The 14,083-nt window shown below is 36.1% G+C and overlaps 1 protein-coding gene across 2 annotated transcripts in view; it reads left to right on the top strand.

Annotated features, from left to right (window-relative positions):
- CFAP20DC (CFAP20 domain containing) overlaps window positions 1–14,083 on the top strand; it is an 84,810-nt gene that overhangs the window by 50,649 nt on the left and 20,078 nt on the right. The window contains exons 13-15 of one of the 2 annotated variants that reach the window (XM_049826698.1): window positions 6,830–6,980; window positions 8,057–8,058; window positions 13,408–13,469. In XM_049826698.1, coding sequence (XP_049682655.1) covers window positions 6,830–6,980; window positions 8,057–8,058; window positions 13,408–13,469 — 215 coding nt within the window. Of the gene's footprint in view, window positions 1–6,829; window positions 7,034–8,056; window positions 8,059–13,407; window positions 13,470–14,083 lie in introns of both variants that reach the window. The other variant, XM_049826697.1, reaches the window with a different exon arrangement.

The raw sequence follows: 14,083 nt of genomic DNA, 5'->3' as shown, positions 1-14,083 counted from the left end.
GAATTTTTTCCACAGATTTGTGTAGTTGCTTTTTGTATCTATATGGCCTTTGCCTTGTGACAGTGAATTTCAGAGTTTAACTGCTATTTGTGGGGAAAAAATATTTATCTCTTTTTTTGTTTGTTTGTTTTGAATGTAGTGCCTCATTCCTGGTGCTTTCTCATTCTTGTGTTTGTTATAAAAAACAGTGGATAATTATTTTTTTTTAATTATTATTCCTACCTGTACCACTTACTATTTGATGGCTGTATATCATATTCCCCCACAATTCTTTCATCTACAGGTCAAGGAGTTTTATGGTATGTAGTCCCAGGATTGCTGTTTTGTCAATTTTTTTGTCATTTTTACCCAGGGATGTTGAATCTAACTACTGCGTGATCATAAATGTAAGAGTGGTTTTTGGACAGCAGTATCTTGAACTAAGTATTGCACACTGCTGGGGACCAAAAGAGTAGACGCTTCTCTTTTTTGTGGCTCTGAAGCTGATGTATTCTTTGGAAAACTTGGCCTATAGTAATGTCTTGCGACATGACCTACCTTGTTTGCATGAAGGAAATGGCCGTCTTCCATCATTATTCTGTTTTCTGTCCTTGTAGCTTGTCTCATCTGCTATAGGATACTGCAGTCACCATTCCAGTCAGGGGGATGTGCTGTCATTCTGCTATGGGAATTCTAGTCTGTAGTGATTCTGTTTCTTGTTGATACGGTTAATTTTAGTTATCTGATTTGACAGCATCTGTGAAAGGGGAAGCAGGAGCGACTACTTCCATGGTGGAAGGCTGCTACTGCTCGGGCAGGGTCACTGTGCTGAATGGTTCTACCTATCTGCTTTTAGCTGCTATGGCTGCTGAGGATGGACCACACTGCAGCTAATGGTGGATATAGAAATCTGGGCGTTGGGCTAGAAAGAGCAATCCAAACTGGGCATCACATTAAAGAACAGTGTCTAGGAAAGCGTATGTTCAGCTTTTCTGTGTATCTGTGGTAGGGAAATGCACATACTGCCATGCCACTGGTGCTTCAGTGTTTTTTGGGAAACAAGTCTCTTTTAGTACTGGTGTAGGGGTTGGGGTTTATGTATCTCATAATCCTCTGAGATAGTGTCTCTGAGTGTTCTAGAAATCTCTTCCTGTATTCTGCAAGTAGGTCATTGGGTTGTGTAAAGGCCTTGCACTTTTCCTGATAAAAACAGAACATCCTTTTCCATGAAGGGTGTGGAGACTGGTTTCCTTTGGGAAGAAAGCACATCAGGGGGAAGCAAGGGGAATGAAATATAATAATGCAGCTGAAAATCAGAAGCAATGCTGAGACCTTATGGTGATGAAAAATACCAGTGGCTGGTGATCTTGGACAATAAAAAGAAAAAAAATAATTAAAAAACAGAGAAAATCCTACCAATGGCAGCATATGTTTTATGTATTTGTTATCTGGAAAAGACATTAGAATTGCCCCTATTGATGTAGAAAATGTGGAAGAATGCAATGTATGTGGTCTTTTGTATTTGGGAAGAAGTAAGATAATGTTTCTGTAATTTTTAGTGATAGGAAGACCCCAGTTGATACTGATAATCTGATTCTCTGTTTCTTAGCTGTGTTAATATCCATGTATCTGTCTGTAAGGGTATAATAAAATTTGGTTACATTTTACATTCCCTTTCCCTCCTGGTTTTATATATAGGAATTTATTTTTTCTAGTTTACAGTAACTATTCACATTTTTGTAATTAAGTGTATTCCTCCCTTGTTTCCTGATTCTTTTCACTTTTGGAAAATTGTTCCACTTAAAATTCAACTATGTTTATTACTAATCATAACTGTAATCTATTTGTCTGTAACAAATGAAATATGTTGATTGCTTTCCCAAAAGATGTTATCAGTGTTTAATGCAGTGATCAACTTTGTCCTGTAGAATGTAACTAAATATAGACTACCTAGGTGGACTGCAATTAAGTTTTTGAAGCGTTAGGTATATTTTACAATTGTTTTGTGATATTTTATTTTAAAAGATGAAGAAGAAGAGCTGTCATTTTTCCTTTGCTTGATAAAATGCTGATTACTAAATTAGACGATAGCATTATTACCACACTGCACTTGTAGCTGTAAATGTATTGCACATGTAATTTGTTGTTTGTAAGTATTTTTTTGCAAGGATAAAGCTTGTTATCAATGTATAGAAACTCAGGAGTTACAGCCTTTGTTTTATTGCTACAAAATATAAGATGAAAGTATTTGGCAGATTTAGCAGATTAGCAAGTAATAAAATTTTCCCATCCAGAAGCCTTTCCTTGAAATTCTTTGCTACTTCTTTTTGTACTATGCCATGTTCAAATTTGAAGCCAAATTTGAGTGCCACTGACTGCCTTTTAAATAGTGGTTGTTTATCTTAGAAGGTATGTTCACCTAGCACTTACATAGAATAAAGTCAAATATATTTGGGGTTTTTTTATTAATTATATTTCCAATAATTTTAAAAATAGTATAAAAAGCTATTTGAATGAGGCCTTTTTCTGACCACATACCTATGTAAAGCTTTTTTTGTATCTGCTGGAGCAGTTTTGCAGGAAGAAACTAATATTCTAGGTCCCCACAAGTTTCAAGAAAAGAAGTGGTGACATGTAATATTGTTAAATACAGTGAGACAACACTGGAGGTTTTTTGTTGGCTGTGGGCATGTAATTATTTTATTTCTCTTTTGAAATACTGTTCATTGTTTTAAGAATTATGTATGAAAGGATAGTTTTGTATGAAAGGGTATTAGAGTGAGAGTTTACAGAGAAGTAGCGTCTTCTAATCTGCTCATATGGAGGACTGGTAAAGAAAAAATTGCTTAACCAACTCTTCCTGCAATCGATTTGCTTAACTACTTAATACGCTTTAAGGACCTGGTTGCTTGCAATGTTTTATTCATGTTTTAATAGAGTTCTCTATTATTAAGTTCAAATATTTTTAATTAAGAAAGAAGCACAGCCCTCTGGGTAATATTGCAAGCATGTAGATAGCTGGTAATTAAAGTTTTCTGCACGTATAACTACATTCAAACAATTCTGAATAAATCATTGGAACCCAGAAGAATGTAAATGTCATTATATATGAAAAAGATCCTTTAAGCAACAGGTTTTGTCAATCTAGCAAAAGTTTTAAGAGCTTAATAAAAATACTTTCTCATAAGAGGAGGATATGCAAAAAGACAAGATAAGCTTTTAATTACTAAATGAAATATTTAGACAAATTTACAAGTATTTCAAAATTACTTCTTACATCAAAAGTTTCTCCTAAATTACAAAGTGAGCTTAATTTCAAATTCAGTTTTCAAATTCTGTCTTTGAAAATTGGCTAAGACAATGTAAAATTTATAAAGAGGCTTTTTTGTAGTAGTCATCTGAAGCTACAGAATAAATAGTCCAAACTACTCCTTTATAACCTCTTTATTAACACTGAAAATTGTCATGACATCTATTCTCCTTTCTGAGTATAGTATTTCGAGAGTGAGACCATTACAAGAAAAGAAAGCAGAATGACATTTGAAATAAGCGAGGGGTGTGGGGGAAGGAGGAACAAATGTTTTGAATTGTTTTGTAAAAATTCAAAAAATCTATGCATCTTTCTTCATAGATGTAAAAGAAAAGACAAGCAGGTTTGGGCAATGTTTTGCCTTTATTAAAAAGAAAATGAGAAAAATGTTCTTTCAATGCTTAGTGCTTTTATTGTGCATAGCACTAGTTCATGCTGTCATTTTAATGACTGCATGCCAATTGCCTCTTACGTGAGGTAAGAAAGATAAGCTGAAGCTTCTCTTACAGTAGTCAAATAAATGCAGAAAGCTTCAATATAGAAAATTAACAGGAAATCAGCATCTTCAATAAGATCAATAAAAGTTATAGCAGCTGCAGATCTGGTAGAATACTAATACATCAGAGCAAAGCAGACTTTCCAGATGTAACATAGCAATCTTCGTATGAAATGGACAAATAACTAAGAGCAACTGAGCTAATAACATACGTTCAGTAAGGGTCTAGAGAAAACATCACATTATTTTAGGATTAAAAATGGTAGTAATAATCACACTATTCAGGATGAAGCTTGGGGCTCAAAAGCCAGAGCTAAAAAAGGGGTGGCAGCTGTGCTAACAGCTTCTGTCATCTTCTTATACCTTGTACAAAATGGCAGACTACATTTATCTGTGCCAAAAAGTAGCCTCTGAGTGCTTGAGGTGATTCCATAGGAAAAATCTTTGCAAAGACATTTGACTTAAGAAATACATCGTAAAACATAAAAAATGTTTGCAGTAGCCTTTAGAATTAATTGTCTTTTTCACAAAGATTTGCAGACTTGCATGTGCAGCTATTTCCATGTGAGTGCCCTTCAGTCATAAATCCTGGTTTATGTGATATATTTACCTGCTGATTGTCAGCTTGCAGGCACATTTCCCATCAAAGGTGGTTTACTTTGTTATTTCAGTGCTAATTTTCTTTTTGACCAGTTATTTGCAATAGATGGCTTTAAGTGAAATCTAATATCATGGTAGTCAGAATGAAACGTCAAAAATACATGATAGAGTTGCTACTCCCAAAAACTTAATGTTAGGCAGCAACCTTATTGAATGATACTTAATTTCTTAACTAGAATTAAAATGGGAAGTATTATTTTACATAATATTGAGATAATAACTGTTGATTTCTTTTATGGTACCTGTGAGTAAATAAAAATATGCTGCATATCTTTATTCTAAAACTATTTTAGCCAATAAAATATTCTAGATCTTGAGGTGAAATCAAAGTTCTGTTCATTGCATGATGCCATTACATGTATTATTAAAAAGGAAGGGTTTCTCCGTCTGTCATTGATCCAGAATTCCCTTCCAGTGTGCATTGTATTGCACATCCTATACTTGGAGTTCAGCACTGTGAATGAATCTATGAGCGTATCCCCAGTTAAACTTCTAGAGGGGAAATAAGTAATGTAGTATCCTACGTTATCTGGCTTTGCTCTGATCCCAAGGACAAAAAAAGCTGGCAGGAAAGGGGATCAGACAGATAATAACGCTTTTCTGACTCCTAGAAAATACAGTTTTATTAAGGTATATGGAACTCCCTAAAACAGGAGAAAGTACTGTGTGTCACTGAAAATAACTTCCTTTTTCAGCAGTGTTGTCATATAATCTTTCTCATGAAAGTGAGTACTTTGCATGTGAAATACTAAGCAATATACATGAAAATCTAGGATATATACATATCTTTTTGCATGATTTCCTAATAATAAGGAAATCAATCTCCAATGTAAAACATCTTTTGTGGGCTGTTTACATCATACCTTTGTGGAGCTGAATAACTGAACATATATAATATTTTATTAATTGCTTGCATATATTCATGAGTGTTTTTAAAAGCAAATGTCATGTTTGTGTGGTATCATAACCAGAAGGTATTGAATGTTGCTGTACTATTTCTCTTACTAAGATAAAGCTGCAGTTCAAGTTTTCCTATGTCTCAGGTGTGACCAGTTTATGATTATAATTCACAGAGAAGACTCAGATATGCCTCTTGTATACATAGGAAGAAAGCAGAGGAGGTTGTAGTAATAATTCCAGCATGTAATATTTCAGCGTGTCTTCTGGTGGTAAGGTGATTTTTATACACTCAGAAGACACGCTGAAACATTACACACTGGATTTCATAGCAAGAAAAGCTAGCAATGTTCATATCACTAATGCTGCTGACTTGCATGTGTTCTTGAGGTCTTCAGTTACCCTGTATCTCCACACAGCACCCTGTGCCTACCCCACCTCCTCACAGACTGTGAGATTGCCCCTTCTGCCAGGAATATGATAAACTCCTGGTCTAAAAGCCCCATTCTCTTCACTAGAATCAAAGCACTGTCCCTCTTTGGGATACTGTTACGTAGTGTCTTGCAACCCACTGGCCATATTCCAGTGATCTAAATCCTCTGAAGTCTTAGTCACTACTTGGATTCACTTTTCAAGCAGAAATACTTTGTGATTCCATGCAGAACCAAAACTAGAGGCCTCAAGTATTAGAGCTGTTCCTTTGTGAAACAGCAATCTATGTGGACCCTTTAAAAAAGGGGAAGTTTTTCTTAAAGGAGTCCGTTAAACAAAGGTGATGCCACAGCAGGTTGGGTGAACTTAAACAACCTTATCATGAGGTTTTGTGTGAGGCATAAGTATGAACTGCAAAATAGTTAATACATGTTTTGAGCTTTTGGCCTGTGGATCAAGTTTGCTATAACAATTAGAGTTACATTAACAATTCAACCAATGAGTATAAAGAAAAATGAAAATACAGTGATGTTTATTATGAAATGTATACACTAGCAAGTTACCAAAATAACTTTTAAAATTTAGTGCTGACATGTAGCTTTCCAGAGAAATTTTATGCTGTGCTTGACAAATAACTAAATGTTATGTTGATGGTGTTTATGATACTATAACTGTGTGAGTGAGTTTATTTCAAGATTTGTATTTAATACTTAATTTTAGCTGCTGGATTTTTGAGCTTCTGAACACCTGCTTTTATCTTGTTTTTAATTGCAGTGGAACAGCAACTTCACCAAACACCCTGGATCCAAACTGAAGTCCATAACAGTGTTTGTGGTGTTCTCCCTTCCTGTAATTATGTGCAAATATGCTTGATCTTCATAGCTGAACAGAAATCTGTTAACTAATCTTTTCTAGTAAACATTGTTTCTCTTTTAGTTTTGTAGCTTCTTGAAGATTCCACAAGAGCTTCTCCAAGGTATCTGTTTCATTCATATATTCTGTTCCATGATTGGAACTCTTGTCTATATTGTTAACTTTCCCATTTTATTTCATAGGAGTATGACTGGAAAAACTATCAGTCAGATAGACTGAGTTCATCTGAACTACAGATGCTGGCTAGCATGAAGAGACAACAAAATGAAGAATTACAGGATACTGGGATCTCACATGGGCTGAGCGCATCACAGATAGACAACTGCAACGTTAGCATGAGTACAAGCAGTGATGATACAGCAACCTGGACCTCTGGTTTCCCACCAGTAAGTCTAAACCCACAATATTTTCTCTGTATAGTTTCTATCAATTCTGAGACTCGGGGGTCTTGAATATTAACATTTCTTGGAGTAGATTTGAAGTTTAAGGTATCATTACCAAACATTTTTAGAATTTATCAAGTAAAACACGTAACCAAAACACATGCCCTTCCAGCAGGTTCTGTAGTACCACCATGGACAAAGAGCAAATCTATTATATATATTCTTTCCTAGAATCCTGAAGAATCATGTAGGCTGTACAGCTTGTCACAATAGTGGCTGACAATGTGCAGGTGTGTGATGTAGAACTTAAAAATAGTTCCAAAATGAATGAAACCCAGATATACCAGTCAGCAACTGCATTACAGTGTGAGTAATGGAAAATAATTGCTTCTTACAATGATAAAGTCTCATTACTGAAAAGCTAACTGTTTAAAGGACTGAAGCAGGAGAACAGCAGCAAAAAGCTGCAGTAGTTCTGAGCACTTAGTATGTGATCCTTCTTTTTTTTACACCTTGTATCATTACTTGTCCTGGTACAAAGTGGTACAAAATCACGCACAGCTGCACTGTGTGACAGAGTACTGTTATAAGAAGCAGAGGAGTATTTGTTACAGTCCACAGAAGAGTATTGAATGTGTGAAATCACAGAATAACATTTCAGCAACTATATAAAGGTACTTGCAGGAGCTGCTGTAAAACTAGATAACCTCGTACTCCATTTATATCTCAGCAACATAGTTCTTATTTTATTATAGGTGAAACAATAATAAACAATGAATGTGGCTTAAGTAAAGCACACAACACAACTCTCAGAGGCAGATCCAACATTAGAAGAGTAAACACTGCTGTGTTGCCCCAATATAAACTATTGTAGAGTAAATCCTCTAAAATTTTAGGTGAAGATTACCTTCAGGCATCTATAGGGCCCAAGTAGAGACCTGTAGTACCAATCTTCCATAGTGAATGCTCAACACAGCATTGGAACTTTGTGGTACGCTGGTAAATGAAGGTTTCAAATGAGAAGAGATGTATCAATAAGTGGGTAATTTTATGAATAAGAACTTGGTTTACAGAGTAATATTTTGCAGGATATCAAAGAAACATTAGTTAGTTTTAACTATTTGAGATACATCATTATACATTTAGTTGATTTCTTCATATCTCCAATGCATTTTCTCAGTACTCACTAAATAGACTCAAACGCAGTGTAAATCTGCAAGACTGGATAAATGGAGCTCAAACAAAGAGAATAGCCATCTCATTAATTTAGAAAGCAAACCTAATCTTTCTCAGATAAGGACTAATCGCTTGGTCCCTTGCTACAACAAAGACTTCAGCTTCCATGGTCTTCCCTACCCACATACCTCTGCCTTTATGCAAAGGGACTCTCTGTATCAGTACAACATAAGTTAGTCCACAGTATCTATTGATTCACCTCAAATTTTCCTTTCTGAGATAGCTGCCACAGCACCAGCTCTTCATAGATGTGGTATAAGTTTCTGGAGTGTGGACTTCTGTGTTTAACACTGCTTGAGGTAATTGTGTTCCAATATTTGGAAAAATGTAGAATTCATGTGAGAGTGATAATTCATTTTCTAGACCTTTAGTATCTAAGAAGGTTATAAACAACATTTATTAGGGAAGGTGATTATTTAATGACCCCAAGTTGTTTTAGCACAGAAGCTTTTAAGAGAGTAGTTGGGGGCATTTTTGGTATGCTGGTGTTAAATTTTAGTATATTTTGATATGCATTTCAGAAGTCTTTGAGAGTAGTGATGCCAGTATTGTTAATGTTAAGTTAATGTAGGCCAGTTAGTCCAATCTCATTGTCAAAACAATGAAAAATCTGGTGTGGGATTCAGTTAAGAGCTTTAAAGGGTCATAATATGGTTAATGATAGTCAAGATTGCTTTACAGAAAATATGTCCTGTTCAAAAAATCTAATTTTATTGCTAAAGTTACAATTGATAAGGAAACTGCTTAGATGCAAAATGCTAAGACCATTGTACATAATTGTTTAAAAATGAGCAGCATACAATATTGATAAAGCACACCTTGAATTTAGAACTGGGCAACTGACAAATGTCAAAAGCGGTCAGCAGGGAATTATCTGTGAGGAGAGTATATTCAGAGGGACCTACTTCATGATTCATTCAGTTCTATATATGATGATGTTCAGTGTTTTTTCTTGGTGATCTATGGTTTAATAGCCTCTGATATACATATCCTGAGTTGATCTCATTCTTCCCTCTTACGTTCAAATCTATAAGTCTGTCAGATAATTTCATATAGATGTTTTCAGTGAATCCCTGCACATAGCATTCACATGTGGAGTAAATGTGTTACTGCATGCATAGGTAGTCTACATAACTGAGAGATCAAAATAAAGCCTAGTTGGAGTGATTAGAACACAGTCAAAGGTTGCTCCTCCTGGGTTTCAGTCTTCTGCCATGCATAGTCTTCAGGTAAGACCTAAAAATCATGGAATCATAGAATAATTTGGGTTGGAAGGGACCTTTAAAGGTCATCTAGTCCACCCCCCCTTGTAGTGAGCAGGGACATCTTCAAGTAGATCAGGTTGCTCAGAGCCCCATCCAACCTGACCTTGAATGTGCCCAGGGATGGGGCATCTACCACCTCTCTGGGCAACCTGTTCCAGTGTTTCACCACTCTCATTGTAAAAAAATTTCTTCCTTATATCTAGTCTAAATCTACCCTCTTTTAGTTTAAAACCATTACCCCTTGTCCTATCGCAACAGACCCTGCTAAAATGTTTGTCCCCATATTTCTTATAGGCCCCCTTAAAGTACTGAAAGGCTGCAGTGAGGTCTCCCTGCAGCCTTCTTTTCTCCAGGCTGAACAACCCCAACTCTCTCAGCCTTTCTTCATATGAGAGGTGCTCCATCCCTCTGATCATTTTTGGTGGCTCTCCTCTGGACCCGATCCAACAGGTCGATGTCTTCCCTGTGCTGAGGATTCCAGAGCTGGACACAGTACTCCAGGTAGGGCCAGAGCGGAGCAGAGGGGCAGAATCACCTCCCTCGACCTGCTGGCCACGCTTCTTTTGATGCAGCCCAGGATATGGTTGGCTTTCTGGGCTGTGAGTGGACATTACCACCTCACGTCCAGCTTTTCATCCACCAGTACCCCCCAGTCCTTCTCCGCAGGGCTGCTCTCAATGCCTTCATCCCCCAGCCTCAGTAACGTCATTGTTTCTTCAGCATACAGTTTTTATCAGGAAGTGTTCCTTATATGTTTATCTATTCCTTACATATATTATGTCAAAAATATGTGTAGAATAAGAGCAAATTTGGTTTTATATCACTGATCTTTAGTACCACCATCATTTGAGTTGAGTCAAGACAATTTGCAAATGATCAATCTTTCCAAAATCAGATGTACAAACTGCAGAAAAGTTTATATGTATCTGTAGCCATCTTCCAGTTGCATAGGCAAATTATTTTAGCAGTGCACTATATAGAAAAGAAATAGAAATAATCCTCATATTGTAGTTTGAGAAATTAAGAACAGCTTGAAATTCTTGTCATGATTAAACTTTCATGCTTACATGTGTTTCCACGTTGTATCTTTCTGATTATTTAAATCGCTAGTATCTATTGCTTTCTCTTATGTTCTTCAAAGATAAGTAAGGAGTATTTTTATTCCAAATTTTCGTTCATTTTATACATTTTTGTCCCTTAGTGGAAACTATGGCAACAGCACCACCAGAAGGCAGCTTTTTGTGTATCTTTCATTTTGAAATACCTATGATGTTTTGCAAGGCAGGGCAGAATATAATGATGTTAGATAGTGAACTTCTGTATCAGTGTAATATTTTATATATAAAACACATTTTCAGTGAGTTTATTTTTTTCATTACTTGCCATTGTTAGTCTGATTTCCAGATTCATTGAAAATTTTCATGTTACTGACTGTAATGAATCTAAGAAACCCTTCTGAATATGAAGGCACATAGATCAATCAAATTACTAAGTTGCAGTTAGAACAGATGTCCTTAAACCACTATAGAACAGATATACTAAAACTGTATTTTTATATCCTGTGATAGTTTACCAAGAACTGAATATATGCTGTCAGTAGAAATCGTTGAAATGTAAGTTGTTTAGCAGCTGCTGTAAACTATGACAGCCAAAAAGGAATAAAATAGCTTTGAATATTATACATTACCAAGCATAGCTATCAGTTATAAATATGAAAGACTTCTATTTTAAAATGGATTTACTTCGAAGGAGAATTGTAAACCCTTGTAAAATGGTGTGGGGCACAGTTCCAAATGAATAATATGTGTATGCAGAAGTAAGTATTTTGAAAGACTTCATTTGACCGTGTCTTACCTGAATGATTTCTTAAATCTTAAGGTCTATGAAATTCCATATTAGCTTTGCAACGATATGAAAGACACAGTTGTATATATTGCAGAGTATAATGTGAAGTTTGTACCCACACATACTCACATTATCCAAGAAAATTTGCAAAGGTTACAAAATATTTCTGCTTAAATGCCTTGCTTTATTCTAGAGATCCAGTAAGACCTTCCTGCCCTGTCAGGGAATTGGCCCATTCAGCTTCTTGGATAGCTGTTACCACACTTCAGACACCACTTCCTATATAACACAGACATTCTGGAGACAGATCATATATAAGAGCTTTCAGGATATCTTATTGCATATGGTCTCTGATTCTGTCAGAAATGCAAAGGAGAAGGAAGATTCTCCTGGATTGCTCATTGATACAGCCTAGAAGCTTGTAGCAGTATAATGCTCTATTAGCAGACTCCAAAATATGCTCACCACTAAGAGCTGTCTTTCAAGTAAGGAGTACTCACAGAGAAGAAAGATTACTTGTTCCCCAAGCAACTTCCTAAATATAAATTCAGTCACGTAAGCCTTGATCTGCAAAATATTTGAAAGAGTACTTCCAGATACATACCTAAATTGTGGAAGGTTTTCTGGCCTCATTTGTGATGTTTCAGAAAAGAAAGCCACTTAACACAAAAATGGTCTGGCAGAACTGAAGTCTGACGGACAAGAAGAGTGATATTTAAACCCAGAATTATTCCGAGAGCTCAGTTTGACAACCCCTGGAGGGATCTGTTCACATCAAGTCAAATTGTAAAACTGAGGCAGACTATTCTTTACTATGAAATGAGACTAAAAATTATTTAGACAGATATTCTGGTTCATAGACTGACTAATTCACTTTCTGTCTCATCCTCGGTCTTCCACTAGCCATCATTTGGGAATTGTACTATCCACCACCAGGCAGTGACTCATATTTGGCAGTAATTAGGATGTCATTCATCCTGAATATATATTTTACAACATCCCTCCCTACTTCCTGAAACCATGAGAACATACTCATTTTTGTATTGATTTCTGTAAAAAAGCGATCGTTTTCAAAATGCTTAGTATTTATTTTTAGCATTTCATGTACTAAATTGTACAAGGATTTTTAATGAATGCTTGTATTTTCACTTCTATTGCATTTGCTTCTGTGATTTGTTTAGAACTGCTTTTGTGGTGCATGGTAATGGTAGGGGGGTCTCTTCTGGAAGCACTACATATATACTGAGAAAAAATGTAGTTCTGAATTTTAGAATTCTTGAATTTTCATACCAGTTTATGAATATTGATCTTTCTTGCAAATAACTGATTTTAATGCCATAAACCAAATGTAGTTTGAAACCTTTGGGGCACATTCTTGCAATGGGTAGGTAAGATTTGAAGGCTGTGGAAAATTATCATCTTTTGTATGAATATTTATACAGTCCACCATTAGCTATTCATGAACGGCTTAATCCAGGTTTCAAATTGGCAGTGCCATAGAGAATCATATATGCTTCAGCAAACTTTGTTTAGGACTGCTAAGATATACTGTTAATGGCTCTTCTGAGGAGAGAGGAACCATGCCTGCCAGCCCTATTAGCTCTGGCTTGGTGTTGTCTAGTCTTAAGAATGGTTGTTTCTGCACAGGTCCTCCTAAGAGTTCCCACACCATGCTTCCTATACATGTACAGTCCAGACTTTTCTATCAGACAAGATTTGCCGCCCTTCCCTCTCTGAAGTTTCCTGACTCTGTCCTAACACTCTCACGGGCAGTAGAGAGATGACCATGTGGCTGACTCTTTAATTCATATATATTTCCACCCAGACCAGAATCATCTGTTAAGTTGTACTTTTGCACAGTTAGGATCTGAATATCCATTTAAATTTCACAAGTAAGAAAAAAGACTGTAAAGTTCTAATATCAGAAGCTGCAAATGTGTATGCTCATAAAAGATCTCGTACACACTTCTGAACATTCTGAAAGAATATTTGCAAATTTATTTTCTCACTATTATTTTTTGTTTTCCGTAGCCCGTCAGTCAGGAGCATCACTATCAGAAAGAAATGAGCCCACTTTCTCATTCCAACCCACGGTAAGATTCCATTTATAGCCCAGGCAGTAAGGATTCAGTTAGAGTGTTCTGAATATTAAATGTGACATTCTTTGATTTAATCTTAAATCTGTTTTCAATTGCAACCTCCTGTCAGAGGGCTTTACTATTACTCGTTTTAGTCATTGTCTGCACTATGTCTGCATTGCCCTGGAACACTGAACTGAATTCTGCGTGTATTTAAAGTAACTAACATAGGCCGTGCTCCTACATCTGCTTTGATGCGTGATTCAGCAAATCTTCCTCATGTGACATACATACCCTCTCACCTATTTCTTTCTCCCTCTCTCCCTCTCTGCCTTGAAAGCTTAGAACTAGAATTCTGTATGTGACTGTAGGTGTCAGGGAATCTATTTGTTACAAAAGATTTTAATATTACTTATTTAGACAGGTTTTTTTAGACTAGATAGCCTAGTCAGGAGATGGTGTTACAACACAGTGGGATGGTTCAAAGGGATCCTGTCTACAACATATTTTGGTTGTCAAGGATTTTGCTTGATCTGTTTTGTTTGGAATCAGCAACAAAATCCCTGTGACTTTAATATAAGGTGAGATGAAAACAAGGGGAGAGGGTGGCTAGAGAGAAGTAATCAAAC

This window comes from Accipiter gentilis, chromosome 23 (genome assembly GCF_929443795.1).
Source record: "Accipiter gentilis chromosome 23, bAccGen1.1, whole genome shotgun sequence".
Taxonomy (NCBI): Eukaryota; Metazoa; Chordata; class Aves; order Accipitriformes; family Accipitridae; genus Astur; species Astur gentilis.
Note: the sequence above shows the minus strand (reverse complement) of the source record. Positions and strands in the feature narration are given on the sequence as shown.